Source organism: Felis catus, chromosome C1 (genome assembly GCF_018350175.1).
Source record: "Felis catus isolate Fca126 chromosome C1, F.catus_Fca126_mat1.0, whole genome shotgun sequence".
In the NCBI taxonomy this organism is placed as follows: domain Eukaryota; kingdom Metazoa; phylum Chordata; class Mammalia; order Carnivora; family Felidae; genus Felis; species Felis catus.
In genome coordinates this window covers 102,732,433-102,746,730 of record NC_058375.1, presented here as the reverse complement: position 1 = coordinate 102,746,730, position 14,298 = coordinate 102,732,433, and the positions used below count along the sequence as shown (strand labels likewise).

General features: G+C 42.1%; 1 protein-coding gene across 18 annotated transcripts in view; it reads right to left on the bottom strand.

The window, feature by feature from the left end:
• LOC101093537 (phosphodiesterase 4D interacting protein) overlaps nt 1-14,298 on the bottom strand; it is a 220,093-nt gene that overhangs the window by 181,811 nt on the left and 23,984 nt on the right. Inside the window, exon 1 of one of the 18 annotated variants that reach the window (XM_019837713.3) lies at nt 9,482-9,639. The exons of the other annotated variants lie outside the window; for them this stretch is intronic. Coding sequence (XP_019693272.3) covers nt 9,482-9,501 — 20 coding nt within the window. The 5' untranslated portion in view covers nt 9,502-9,639. Of the gene's footprint in view, nt 1-9,481; nt 9,640-14,298 lie in introns of those variants that run through there. 18 annotated transcript variants of the gene reach the window in all.

The window sequence follows — 14,298 nt, the reverse complement described above, 5'->3', positions numbered from 1 at the left end:
TAAAAAATGCTACCACCTAAAGGCAACATCGACAAAGAGTTTTCACATATTTACTTTCAGTTGTTCTTCAGTTCACATGCCTGTGTGAATTCTACAAAATAGAAATGATACTGCATGTACAACTTTGTATCTTGATTTTATTTATATCATTGAAATCAAAGGTTTTGAGGAATGCACTTGTAGGGGAAGAGTCAGGGGAGGAGAGCAGAGGAGGCAGATAAGAGAAGGAGGAGGAGAATTTCTTAACATTACAGATCTGCCTGAAATTAAAAAAAAAAAAAAGTGAATTTAGTCTTCTTTTTCAGTATGGTTCTATAATGTACTAAAAAAAAGCTTATAAAGGGAACCCTCGTGCACTGTTGGTGTGAATATAAATTGGGTGCAGCCACTGTGGAAGAGAGTATGGCGGTTCCTTACAAAATTAAAAACAGAACTACCATATGATCCAGCAATTCCACTTCTGAGTAGTTATCCGAACATAATGAAAACACCAATTCAAAGAGATACATGCACTTCTACATTCATTGCATTTTTTACAATAGCCAAGATATGGAAGCAAATTAAGTGTCCATCAATAGATGAATAAAGAAGATGAGTGTATATGTATATATACACCCATACACAATGGATATCACTCAGCTCTAAAGAAGAATGAAATCTTGCCATTCATGACAATATGGGTGGGCCTAGATGGTATTGTGCTAAGGGAAATAAGTCAAATAGAGAAAGACAAATATCATATGATTTCACTTCGATGTGAAATCTAAAACAAAACAAAAGCACATAAAATAAAACAGGAACAGACTTATATATACAGAAAATAAACTATTGGTTACCAGAGGTGGGGAAGGGTTGAAGGCATGGGTGAAATAGATGGAGAAGATTAAGTGGTACAAAATTCCAGTTATAAAATAAGCAAGTTATGGGGATGTAATGCACAGCATAAGAAATATAGTCAATAATACACTAAAACTTCTGTGTGGTGACAGATGGTAACTAGACTTACTGTGGGAGCATTTCATAATGTATAAAAATATTGAATCACTATGATGCACACCTGAAACTAATATGACATTGTATGTAAATTGCACTTCCACAAAGGAAAACAAATTTTAAAAATATAAAACAAAGATGATAGAATCCTAAAGGATAATAAAATTGACTGAGGGTTACTGAGTCTTGGGGATTGTTAAGGCAGTAAAAGACTCTGAAGCGCTTAGAAGGATTGACATAGCTGACTCCCAGGCTCAGTAGGGATAGGGAAAAAAAGCAGGGACAAAAAGCTTTTATAACCAGCTGTATCCATTCCACAAGAAGGAGACACCTACCAACCAGATGTTCGTATCAGCCTTGTGGGGACTGTTCTCTAGAAAGTTCTAAATAGAGGATCTTCTAAGTGCTAGAAACAATATTAGATGCTGAAGATTTACAGACAAAAAACAGAAGTCCTTTCTTCCAATGAGCTGAGAAAATGGAAAATACCCCGTCAACCAACTAACTAGCTTCAAGCTATGACAGAGTAGACAGAGCATACTCTGGCTACAGAAAACACCCAGAACTAGGTTCCAAAAATAATTCCTAAAGGAGGTAATAATGAAACTAATCTTTGAAGGGTAAATAAAGTTATCCTAGCAAAGGTGAGGGTAGGTGCGTGTGGAACAGCTGGTGTATTAAGGCCCACCTAATAATTTTAGCTCAGAAAGAGTGAAATGACACCCTACAACCAGTTCCTTAGGTGGTCTGGCATAATACTGCCCCGTGGCGCCAATAACCTGGAAATCTCTGAGTAACACACAGAAGAAGCGTTGTCAAACCAACTAAGTTGCAAACTTTATACGCTGTCACTTTATGGGCATAAATGTCAATTTCTTCTTGCTGTAAAAACATATATTGACTTAGTTTTAAAGCAGCATGTAAAGGATGTTGTGCATAATCCCATAACCAAATACAGCATCTATTTTTTTTCCTCTCCTTGCGATATCCTAATACGTATGTGTAATTTTGATGTTATTTATATCCATTTTGACTTTCTTATTTTAAATTTTCTGCTTAGTACTGTTTCAGGAAACACTGTAGATGGTAACAGATTAACAGAAAGAGGGAAGCATTTTACCCTAAAGAGGAGAAGTTGGGAATGTTGCTACTGATTCGTCTAGGACACATCACTTTATGTCAGTGTGCCTCCATTTCCCTTTCTGCAGTACAGGACTCAAGTCTTGAAAATGATGGTTAAACTGAACGAAATACCTTCTACATTCCTGTGAGTTATAGGAGTCTGAATGCTAAGCAGTTTGCCATGTATATTCAACAACTAGAAATGTTTGATGTAGTTAACCTACTTATTTTTAAATAAAGTTTATTTATTAATTTTGAGAGAGAGAGGGAGGGAGGGAGGCAGAGAGGCAGAGAGAGAGAGGAGAGAAATTCCAAGCAGGCTCCACACTGTCAGTGCGGAGCCTGATGTGGGGCTCAAACTCAAACCGTGAGGTCATGACCTGAGCCGAAGTCAAGAGCTGGACGCTTACCAACTGAGCCACCTAGGTGCCCCCAGTTATCATACTTCTGAACATCCATCTATCATTCAAAAATAATCCTATAGACGAAGATGCTTTATGTACCTAGGTGTTTATCAAATGTTATTTATAATAGTTAAAAACTAGAAATCTAAAACATCCATATAGGGGAATGATTGAGTAAAGTAGTATATTTCCACATGACATTCTATTCTACATCATGAACAATAGTATTCCATATTATGACATGGAAAATAAATAAATATATTCCCACACTGTGTGAAACACTAGAAATTGTTCCATTTTCTTTGTCAGTCAATGCTTTCTATAGGTCAGTAGTTATTGCTTCTTTATACCCCTTCCACCTTGGCCATGATGAAAAGACACCAGTTGCTACTGTCTCTAGTTGGCATTGGAGAAGCCATGGGGGAAAGAAGTTTCTAGAGAGTGGAAGAAGCAGAAAAGAACTGGAGATAATGAGACACATTAAGGGAAAATGTATTAGAAACTATTAAAGTGCTATGAAAATACAACTTAATAGTTATTATTATTATTATTATTATTATTATTATTATAGTCTATGAATAATGAGGTGCTTTAGCCATGAGAAAAAATTCAGATCATGCTTGTCTTGATGACCACAGAACTCAGAAGATGTTCTGAAACTGAGGAAAATAAGTCCTCAGTGTATTAGAATGTTTTATTTAGGTATGTATGTATGTAATGTTTTATTTATTTTAGAGAGAGAGAGAGAGAGAGAGAGAGAGAGAGAGGAGGAGCAGAGAAAGAGGGAGACACAGAATCAGAGTAGGCTCCAGGTTCTGAGCTGTCAGCACAGAACCCGATGTAGGGCTTGAACTCACAAACCATGAGATCATGACCTGAGCTGAAGTCTGATGCTTAACTGACTGAGCCACCCAGGTGCCCCTTGAATGTTTTAAAATAGAACTGGATAGAGACACCTTAGGTCATCATGGCCACTCTTGTATTCCGGACTTTCTTTCTAACTTTAAGTGCTATTTGAATTTTTGCCAGAGACAACTTGAGGAATGTTCTGAGCCTATTTTGGAATTTTATTTATAAAACAGAGTCAATTGCACTAGGAATAGTGTCCCAGGGTAGCCAATGAATGAATGGATGCTCCACACAGCTTTGTATAAATTACCCCTGAGCCATCTAGAATGGCGAGGGCACTATGATGAAGGTCACCCAATTTATCCTTTAAGAGACAAAACCACCCCTTCCCGGTCTTCTGGTATTTGAAATGCACCCTTAGCATGTAAGCTGAAAGAGGCACAGGGGCAGGGATGTCCAGCCCCATCTCGTATATGGGACATAAGCAAGTGAGAGTGAAAGCACAGATTGAGATAAATCCCTTGAGCCAAAATCCAAGCATAGGCCTATTTAAAAGTAGATCAGAGTTTTGAAGGCAAAGGCTTTACTTCCCCAAATGCAGAAAATTAATTGCTAGAAGTGCTGAATGTTAAAAGGGAAATTCAAAGACCAAAGGTGTCTCAGTAATAGGATTATGAAAAGGAGCATTTTCCTTTTCATAGTGCAGCAGCACCACAGTAAGCAAAGGTACTACAGTCTACCAGACGTTCATGCTCCAATGCTAAATTAACCTCTCTGGCCTCCACGGCCACATCTATAAAATGGAGGGAAATGCCATCTCTGGTCGTAACTGCATTAGTACATAGGACTCTCTGCCAACTCACCATGAATTCAAAGAGAAATAAATGTCCTTGCTTCCTCCACAGTTAGGAAGGAGTTAATGTAGAGTTTAGTTAAGCTAAGAGTTAATACGGAGCTGAATAAATGCAAATAAGCTATCAATGGGGATCATTTAAGTGCAATATAACCATGTAAATGGGCTTCTTGTCTTACTTGAAGGCCCTATTTTATGTGGGTGAGAAGGAACAAAATCAAATTTTTTGAATTTTCAGACGGAACCACTATTTTTCTTGGCTGTTTTCCTTCTCTAAATTTTCATAGCCATGGCAGGCAAATACAATCAATGCTTGCATTTTATTAAATGAAATTACAGTTACATAAAACAAAACAGACTATTAAATTCCTTTCCTTTCCTAACCTTCAATCTTATAAGTAGCCTTTAAATAGGTCAAGTTCACTTTTTGTTGAGTTATTTGTTTAGGGAAGTTGAATAAGGTTCACATATGATTTGCCTGACTTTTACTCAGCTTTCCCATATGCTAGAAACGAGAACATTTCCACCTAAAAGGGGAAGAGAATCAGCGATGACTTTTCCAGCATTTATTAGTTTGGTTGCCTGGATAATGGCCCTCGGAAGAAATCCACAATCCTAATCTCCAGAACCCGTGAAGGTGCTACTTTACATGGCAAAAGGGATTTTGAAATACGGGGATTATCCCAGATTATCCAGTTGGGCCCAGAGTAATCACAAGGGTCCTTGTAAGAGATAATGGGAGAATCAGAGTTAGAAGAGGGTATAAGGGAGCAGAGACTAGAGTGTTACCCTTGCTGAAAAGGGACCATGAAGCAAGGAATGTGGACAGCCTCTAAAGCTGGAAAAGGCAAGGAATAGATTCTTCTCTAGAGTTTCTAGGAGGAACACGCTCCTGCTGACACTGTCACTTTAGTCTAGAAGACCAATTTCCAGACTTCTGACCTCCAGAACTGCAAGAAAATACATCCATCTTGTTAAGCCACTAAATTTGTGGCAATTTGTTTCAGCAGGAAAAAGAAACGAATGCAACTAAGGAATCTGAACTATGCCCTCTTCCTTAGTGAGTTGCTAGTCCACATAAGTGAATGCTAAAAATTCAGAGCTGTAGAAACTGTTTGCCTGATAGATGCTGCACTTACAAGCTGAGCAAAATTACCCTCATCATCAGGGTCCTCTTCATCTCCATAAACATATTGCTTTGATAACTCTTACCCTATTCAGGGATATTAGCTTGTTTAATGACCAAACCAGCTTTTTGTAAGGCCGATGTATTCACAGGAAATTCGCCATTCCAGAACAAACCATGATCTCCCCAAATGATTTAATCACAGAGCTAGCAATAGGAAGGCAACATCCCTGGGTAAAAAACACTACTATTGACCTCTAGTAGGGCAATGACGTGCAGCTGGCAGCAGGGGTTATTCAATTTTGAGAACTCACATACTCAGCCTCCTAACCTTTGTGGATAGTCTGAGCAAGACGAAGAGTATGGAGTCTCATGTGAAGAATCTTCCAGAGAGGAAGCTTTCCAGAGTTGCCAAGAATGAAACTCGGAAACAGAATCACAGTTGGGGGGCCTGGGTAGCTCAGTCGGTTGTGTCCAACTTTGGCTCAGGTCATGATCTCGCAGTTCATGAGTTTGAGCCCCGCATCCGGCTCTACGCTGACAGTGTAGAGCGTAGTAGGTTCCCAAGTGAACCTGCTTGGGATTCTCTCTCTCTCCTTCTCTCTCTGCCCCTCCTCCATGTTCTCACTCTCTTTCTCTCAAAATAAATAAATAAACTAAAAAAAAAAAAAAAAAGAATCACAGTCAAATTTATTCATAAGCTTAAGAGTAGTCAGGATAAGCAACCAGTTCCAGAACCAACTCAGAAACTGAATGACCAACAAAACTCCGCTCTAGGCTATATCTCCTTCTCAGCTGTGTGTGTTCCCTAGGAACATTATTTAATTTCTGTAAAGTTCAATTTTCCTTGTCTGAAAAATGAATATAATAACATTTCCCTTATACCTCATAAGGCTGTGAGGATTAGGTGAAATAAAATACGCCAAGGGATTAGCACACAAGTTAATAAATGCAAGCCTGATAAACGGTTGCTCTAAAGTTAATTTTTATTCTTTGAATTTCCCAAGTTGTGCTTCTCCACTGTGCTCTCATGTATACATGTCTGCCTTAGCCTCTATTAGGGGCGCCTGGGTGGCTCAGTCGGTTAAGCATCTGACTTCGGCTCAGGTCATGATCTCAGGGTTCATGAGTTTGAGCCCCTCATTGGGCTCTCTGCTGTCAGCACAGAGTCTGCTTCGGATCCTCTGTCTCCCCCACTCTCTGCCCCTCCCTCACTTGCATGCTCTGTCTCTCTCAAAATAAATAAATAAACTTAAAAAAAAAAAAGAATTATAGACAATGAGAAAGTACAACCCTCAAAGACAGAAAGCCAGTCTCATTCATTGTTTTACCCTTAGCATTTAGCACAGTGCTTTGCGAGTATTGGGCTCTCGCATTTTTTTAAGCTTTTTTTTTTTTAATGTTTGTGCATTTTTAAGAGAGAGAGAGAGGTAGAGAGAGAAGGAGACACAGAATCTGAAGCAGGCACCAGTCTCTGAGCATCAGCACAGAGCCCAACCCGGGGGCTTGAACTCACAAACTGTGAGATCGTGACCTGAGCTGAAGTTGGACGCTTAACCAACTGAGCCACCCAGGCACCCCTGGGCTCTCACATTTTAAATAAATGTTTATGAACTGATCTTAGCTATGAGTTAGGAAATATCTGAGATGCCAGTTATATGATTATAGGATTTTTCCATCTGTGACCTACTAGGTGGTGAAATAAATTGAGTCACACCAGCATTTTTTCTTTTTTGAAGAAGAGGAATAGCGTAGAAAAGACCAGAGTACAAAACACACAGTTAGGTTAAGTATCGTTACAGGAAACTGGTTTGTTTGGGATTCTACCTGGTTGTAATGTAAGTACATTTTTCATTATGAGTGAGGGTTAAAAAAAAAAAGCATAAACATTCTGACTCTTTCACCTTGCCAACATTTGGTATTTTCTGCCTTTTTCCTTGTAGCTATTCCAATATGTATATAGTGGTGAGGCACTGTGGTTCTCATTTGCATTTCCCTGATGATTAGTGATGCAGAGCACCTTTTCACTGTATCTCAGCTCACTGTATATCCTCTTTATAACCACTTTAGAGAATTTTTTGGCAGTACCTACTGAAACTGAACATGCATTTCCTATTACCCAGCAATTCTACTTCTATGTATTTACCCAACAGCAGTATGTACATATGTTCACCAAAAGACATGCCCAGGAATGTTCACAGCAACCCTATTCATAATAGCCCCAAACCAGAAATTGCCCAAATGCTCATTAACAAGAGAATGGATAAATAAAATTGATTTATTTACACACCATAGACTCCTATACAGAAGCAAGAATGAATGAACTACAACTATACACAACAATGTGAAGAATCCCACAAACAGAAGATGGAATGAAAAAAGCTAGATATGAAAGAGTACACAGTGGATAATTTCACTGACACAAGGTTCAAAGCCAGGCAGAACGGGTCTCTGGTGTTAAAAGTGAGGGTAACAGTTATTCTTGGGTCACGAGGCCTCTAGGGGGGCTGGCTATGTCTTCCCTCTCCATCTGAGTGCCTGTTAACATGGATAGACTCAGTTTGTGACATTAATCAAACTATAAACATATGATTTACTCCTTTTTAAAATTATTTCTGAATTTACCTGAAATCTAAATATACATCTAAATATAAAGTTCAGAAAAAATTATAAATATATATTTTTATAAGCGTGGATGACACTGATAGAGAGCAAGAATCCCTGATGTGCTCACTCTCATTACCATCAAGGGGTCATCTAACCTTTACTTGAACAACTTCAGGGTCGGGAGTCTATTTACGACCCAGGTAGGTCACTTGTTAGAAGGCTTTTTCCTGACACTAAACCACAACTTGCCTCCTCGCAACATGTTCTCTCCTCCTAAGGGATTCCAAATCCATCTAACCCCACTCACTACCAGCAAACGCTCTTCAAATATTTGAAGAAAGCTACCATATCTACTTCATCCTCCCTGACCGTCTTCACCTCCCCGACTAAAAGAGCCCCAGGTCCTTCCATCCCACCTCAAGGCATGGTTTTCAGTCTCCTGGTGTCTTCTAATTGCACTCCTTTTATCTAGTCATACCCACATGAGAGCACCATCCTGCAGGAAAGCCTAAGAAGAGAAGCAAAGAGCAAAAAGTGGAATCTCTACTTGCACATCTAGATAGCATATGCCCACCAACACGCCCTAAGATTCCATTTCTCTAAAACTCATACTGTCGAACTATTGAAGAATCAGCTGAAATCCCCCAGATCTTTCTCCCAAGTCCTATAAGGCCCCCAGTTTACCTTCCATGTTTGTTCAGTCTGCTTTCTCCTAGGAGTCAGAACACTAATTTGGCCTCATTCCAGTCTCCAAAGCTAAATCCTGGAGGTGGAGCAGTGTCTGTTATGGCAACACCTCTGGAATACAGCCTCCCCATCCACCCTCTCACTGACAAACAAAAATTAAGTCTCTGTCCCAACTCATTATCTTTCATCCTTGAGTAACCTCTGTTTGAAAGTACATTTAGGGGAAGGACAAGGGGACAGGGAAAACACAATTGCACTGGGCATCTCCACAATGTGACCTAAAAGACAGGCTGTCACCCTCGTCTCCACAAAGCCTGGGCAATGAAAGGCACCCTGGTCTCTTCCTTCTTTCTTCTCCCCAAGTCACACCAACTGGAGACTCTGGAGATGAATACTGCTGGGCTCTGCTCACCCAGAGCTTTGCCTTTGTGTCCCTAGTGGAGGATGAGGTTGAGAAGGAAAACGTGGCAGGGTGAGAAGGAATCTGATCTTTTTCAAGGTATCTGAAATCAAAGCTATCTCTAAAGAAAAACTTAACGCGAATCCCTCCCTGTGGAACAGGGAAAAGACAGAGAACCATTTCTGCAAAAACTTCCAGGTAGCCCCGCTGGGTATTTTGCAGGTCAAGACTAGGTGGAAGGGGGAGATTCATTAAGCAACGCAAACACCTGAGAGAGAACACGTGCAGAAAGATCAAGAGACGTGGGAATTAGGCATCTTAAAAAGAGAGAGATGTCAAAGGCCCCTAGGGGAGGGGGACTTCTCCTTAAGGGCGCGCGGGGCGTTGGGGGAGGGGGGCACCATATCCGGAATGCGGGGAGAAAGCAGCGGCTCACCTACCTCGTCCACGTCTGCTCCATTTTCCAGGCGCTTCCCTCACTCTCAGGGCGCTCCTCACCCGGGAGGGGAAGCAGCCTGGGACAACGCGAACCCCAGCCCCCGAATCTCCAGTGCAAAGAGCAGCAGCTTTTCCCTCCCCAGCTCCTCCTTTCCGCGTCGGCGAAGGGAGGGCGCTGCTCGCTCCCTGCTCCTTCAGAAACCCCTGCTGCGGCCGCACTTCCAGCTAACGGTGCGTCGGGAACAGGGGAGGGACCGTTACGGTAGGAAGCGGGACGTGGAGCGGAGCGGTGCCCGGAGCCGTCGGCAGGCTGGGGCCGGCGGCGGCCCGGCGCGGCGCGCGCTCGCTCGCTCGCTCCCAGGCTGAGACGCGACTGGCTGGCACGAGCGGCTCCGCACCGGCTGAGCTGTCAACCGCGAGGTGGGGGGCGGGGCTCCCGCAGCCGGCGTGCGGGGGCGGGGCCGGCCCAGGTGGTGCGCCGCCCCGCCCCGCTGCGAACGCCGGAGGGGCGGAGGGCTCAGGGGGCGCGGCGCCAAGCCCCTCTGTCCCTCCCCCATCCCACGGAGGGGCGCTGTGAAAAAGACCGACCGACGCTCGGGAAAATTCCGAGAGAACGTCCTCTTGCGTACGTGCGCACCACCCCACCCGCGGGGTGAGTCCCGAGCCAGAGCTGGAGTCTGGGAAGGTTTGAGGTGCCGTCCTGGCTGAACGCAGGTGCGCACACTAGACGCTCAGAGGACGCGATGTGACTTTCCTAGAGATCTGACATGTCAGTCTCCCCATCAGTCTGCGGACAGGAACTTCCTCAGACAGGGAACCATCCTGACGAAACCTTGCAGCCTTATTTGCTGCCTCCAACGCATTCATCTCCGGATTTTATAATATTCTACCTCTTCAGCTTTCAGTTTCTCAAGCACGGAGGCGACTGGGCTCTACCACTAGCTCCAAAGGGGAAGAGGGTTCCTGAACTTCCCAGAACACGAGACAAGCTTCAAGACAGTAGCCGATGGGACCTTGATTCTCCTCCTTAACCGGTCTAAGACCATGGAAAAGGGCCCTTCGGTGATGGCACTGCCTGAGACTTTGTACTATCTATTTATGTAATGAGGTTTAAACAAGTCAGACATGCTATAATTAAAGGGCTTACAGCCCCGAAGCTCCTTTTTAGCTCTAAATAAAACCTTTTTATTAAGTGACATAATCGCCGTTATTCTTAGCACTACCAATGACCTTTTTTTTATTTGCAGAAAGCTTTTATGTAGTAATGTTGATTTAGTTATATTTATTTCACAGATAATACAGTTGAGACCCAAAAAAGCTCAAAGTCTCTGGTAAGGCAGGTCTTTTCCATGGAGTGGCCCCAGACACTTACTCTCTGAATTTTTGGAAATATGGCCAAAGAGAGGTCTCTACAACGAATTGATTGTCTACAATGAATTGATCCTAGGAGTTTACTCAGGAAGGGCCCTGGCATATCTGGGAATTGGTGAGACTGTGCAGAGCCTGTATTCTTGGGGCAAACTGTCATCCTGCCTCCTATGTTTTGGATTAGTTCCCTTAATTATCAGCACAGAATAGGGGTTGGGAGGGCAGGATAACAGTAAGACATCTGAGGGTTTAGAGGAACCATCTAAAAAGGCCCCTGACCTAGAATCCCCTAACCCCAACACTTAACTTGGACCTAAGGTTACACCTGCTCCTGAGCTTAGAATGCTTCCAGGAAACATTTTAAGGCCTAGTTTGACCAGCGACAAGACTTACAGGCCACCTGTCCTGAAAAGAATCTCCTGCTGCAAACAAACCAAACACAAAAGGATGAGGAGAGTCAGATTTCCATCCTCCATAGCAAAGTTGGGGCTATATTTAGTTTTGTCTCAAGTCAAATTATGGGCTACTGAGTTTGGAGAGGAACTGTATCTACAGCAAGACATATGCTGCATTCAGGAAGTGACAGCATTAACTAGATGAATGGTGGAGTCTCAGAAGTGAGGCGAGAAAATATGCTAGTTTAATTTTTAAAGGCTGGGCTTACAAAGTTCACAACACATGCATGGTCAAACAGTTGAAAAATACAAAACAAGTATGTAGAAAGTAAACTACCCATAATACCCAGAGATAATCAATGTTAAACATTTGTTGGAATTTCTTTCTAGGCTTCCCCCCACCCCAGGCTTTTTAAAATTATCTTTTAATTCAAATCACTGACTCTCTCTTACATACCCAGGAGCATATTCTTGAAAAGAGAGGTTTCATTGTTTTTTTTAGGATTACATTTATTGCCAGAAGAACAAAGTTTTTATGTTAGATTGTAAGCAAAAAATATTCACCCACATACCCACTCTGCCAACACAACTGTTTAAATTTCTCTACATTCCCTCTAGTCATTATCTGCACATATTACGTATCTATTTCTATAGCTTTAATCACAGCCTAGATGTAAGTTTATGTCCCACTTTTCTCACTTGTTAGATATTGTCCATGTTGCTAGAGACTGTTTATATATTTATTATTCTAATGATTATATAATATAATGTCAATAGAACTATAGTTTGCTTAATAATTTTCTGTTACAGCATAGTTATGCTGTTTCTAATATTAGACTCTTATAAACAATGCCTGAATGGAATTTTTATGCCTCCATCATTTCATTCTTTTGAATTATTTCCCTAGGATAACTTCTTAAGGCATAAGAATGTTAGGATAAAAGCACTTTCTAGGGTTGCCTGGCTGGCTCAGTCAGCAGAGCTTTTTTTTTTTTTTAATTTTTTTTCAGTGTTTATGTATTTTTGAGAGAGAGAGAGAGAGACAGAATGCGAGTGGTGGAGGGGGCAGAGAGAGAGAGAGAGACAGAATCTGAAGCAGGCTCCAGGCTCTGAGCTGTCAGCACAGAGCCCGACAAAGGGCTCTAACTCAAGAACTTCGAAACCATGACCTGAGGAGAAGTCGGATGCTTAACCAACTGAGCCACCTAGGCACCCGAAGAGCTTTTAACTCTTGATCTTGGAATTGTAAGTTCGTGCCCCACGTTGGGTTGTAGAGATTACTTAAAAAAAAAAAATCTTTAAAAAAAAAAAAGGAATTTCTAATTTTATCATCTTATAGTTCCTGAACAACACTAGGATTTATCATTTTAATTGTTCTCTTTAACAGATAAGACATTATTGGGACACCTGGGTGGCTCAGTAGGTTAAGCATCCAACTTCAGCTCAGGTCATGATCTCGCAGTCCATGAGTTTGAGCCCCGCACGGGGATCTGTGCTGCCAGCTCAGAACCTGGAGTCTGCTTCAGAGTCTGTGTCTCCCTCTCTCTCTGCCCCTCCCCTGCTCATACTCTGTCTCACTCTGTCTCTTAAAAATAAAATCATAAATTTTTTTTAAAAAATAAACAAATAGATAAGACATTATTTAACAGTTATATTTTAGGTATGTATCTATGGCTATTTATTTTTTATGTTTTTTATAATATTTATTAATTATTTAGAGAGAATGTGTGTGAGCAGGGAGGGGCAGAGAGAGAGGGAGAGAGAGAATTCCAATCAGGCTCTACACTGTCAGTGCAGAGCCAGATCTGGGGCTCAAACCCATGAATTGTGAGATCATGACCTGAGCAGAGACCAAGAGTTGGAGGCTTAACTGACCGAGCCACCCAGGCACTCCTATGCCTATCTATTTAGATAATATATAAATAATTAAACGTCATCTCATTTTACCTTATATTTCTTTACTTTATATTTTATGTTCACCTGAGTCCTCACAGAGACAGGAAGGTGCCTCGCTGAGCCCACCATCTGGCAGTGCCAGGCACGTGAATGAGGCAGTCTCGGACCCTCGAGGTCAGTCCCATCATCTACTGGACCTAACTGAGCAGCACCAGCTGTGGTTCTGTGGAGTGTAAGTATGGCTGAATGCAGGCAGGCCCATCAGGTGACCCACCTCCAAATATCCATAGGCCCTAACTGACCAGTGGGCTACTTACAACCGGGCACAGCTACCAAAAAAGGGAAAATTCTATATATCACCATAATGCCTTATCTTCCCCCACCCCCAACCCCCCCACCCCCAACCCTTCCCCCCACCCCTCAACCCCTCCCCCCACCCCCCCCACGGGCCCCCAAAGCCTCACAGCAGGCAGCCTCTCCTCTGCTGTCCTGCCAGTCACTCCCTTGTGGTGCATTCAGTACATTTCTGTCTCTTTTGTTCTGCCTCAGGTGAACTCTTCCACCTTCTGGCTTCCACCTGATTTCATTGCCCTACATTTGGGGGTTCCATCCAATTGGGAGACATCTCATTTAGGCACCACAGGAACTGCTGGAGAGACTGGACAGTGAAGAAAATATTATTAGGTGCTAAAAAAAAAATGCCCTGTGTTATGTCATGACAGAAATAAATAAATAAATAAGTTTATTTATATATTAAGGTGTATTTATTTATTTTTGAGAGAGAGAGAGGGAGGGGCAGAGAGAGACGAGAGAGAAATCCCAAGCAGGATCCGCACTGTCAGTGCTAAGCCCGACTCGGGACTCGAACCCACGAACCATGAGATCATGACCTCAGCCAAAATCAAGACTCAGACAGTTCACTGACCGAGCCAACCAGGTGCCCCTGTCGTGGCAGAAATTTAGTAAAACCAGTTGAGAATGTGGAAAATAGACAATATTCCTAATGAATGGGTAGGTCTGGCAAAGGAAATTTTTAGATAGAATTTCAAGTGATAACTGGTTTCTTTTAACCACATATGACAAGGTATGGATAGAAAAAGGTGGGTTAAAAAAAGAAAAAGAACCATGCCCTTTGTAAGCAGAATTTAGAGGAAATATAA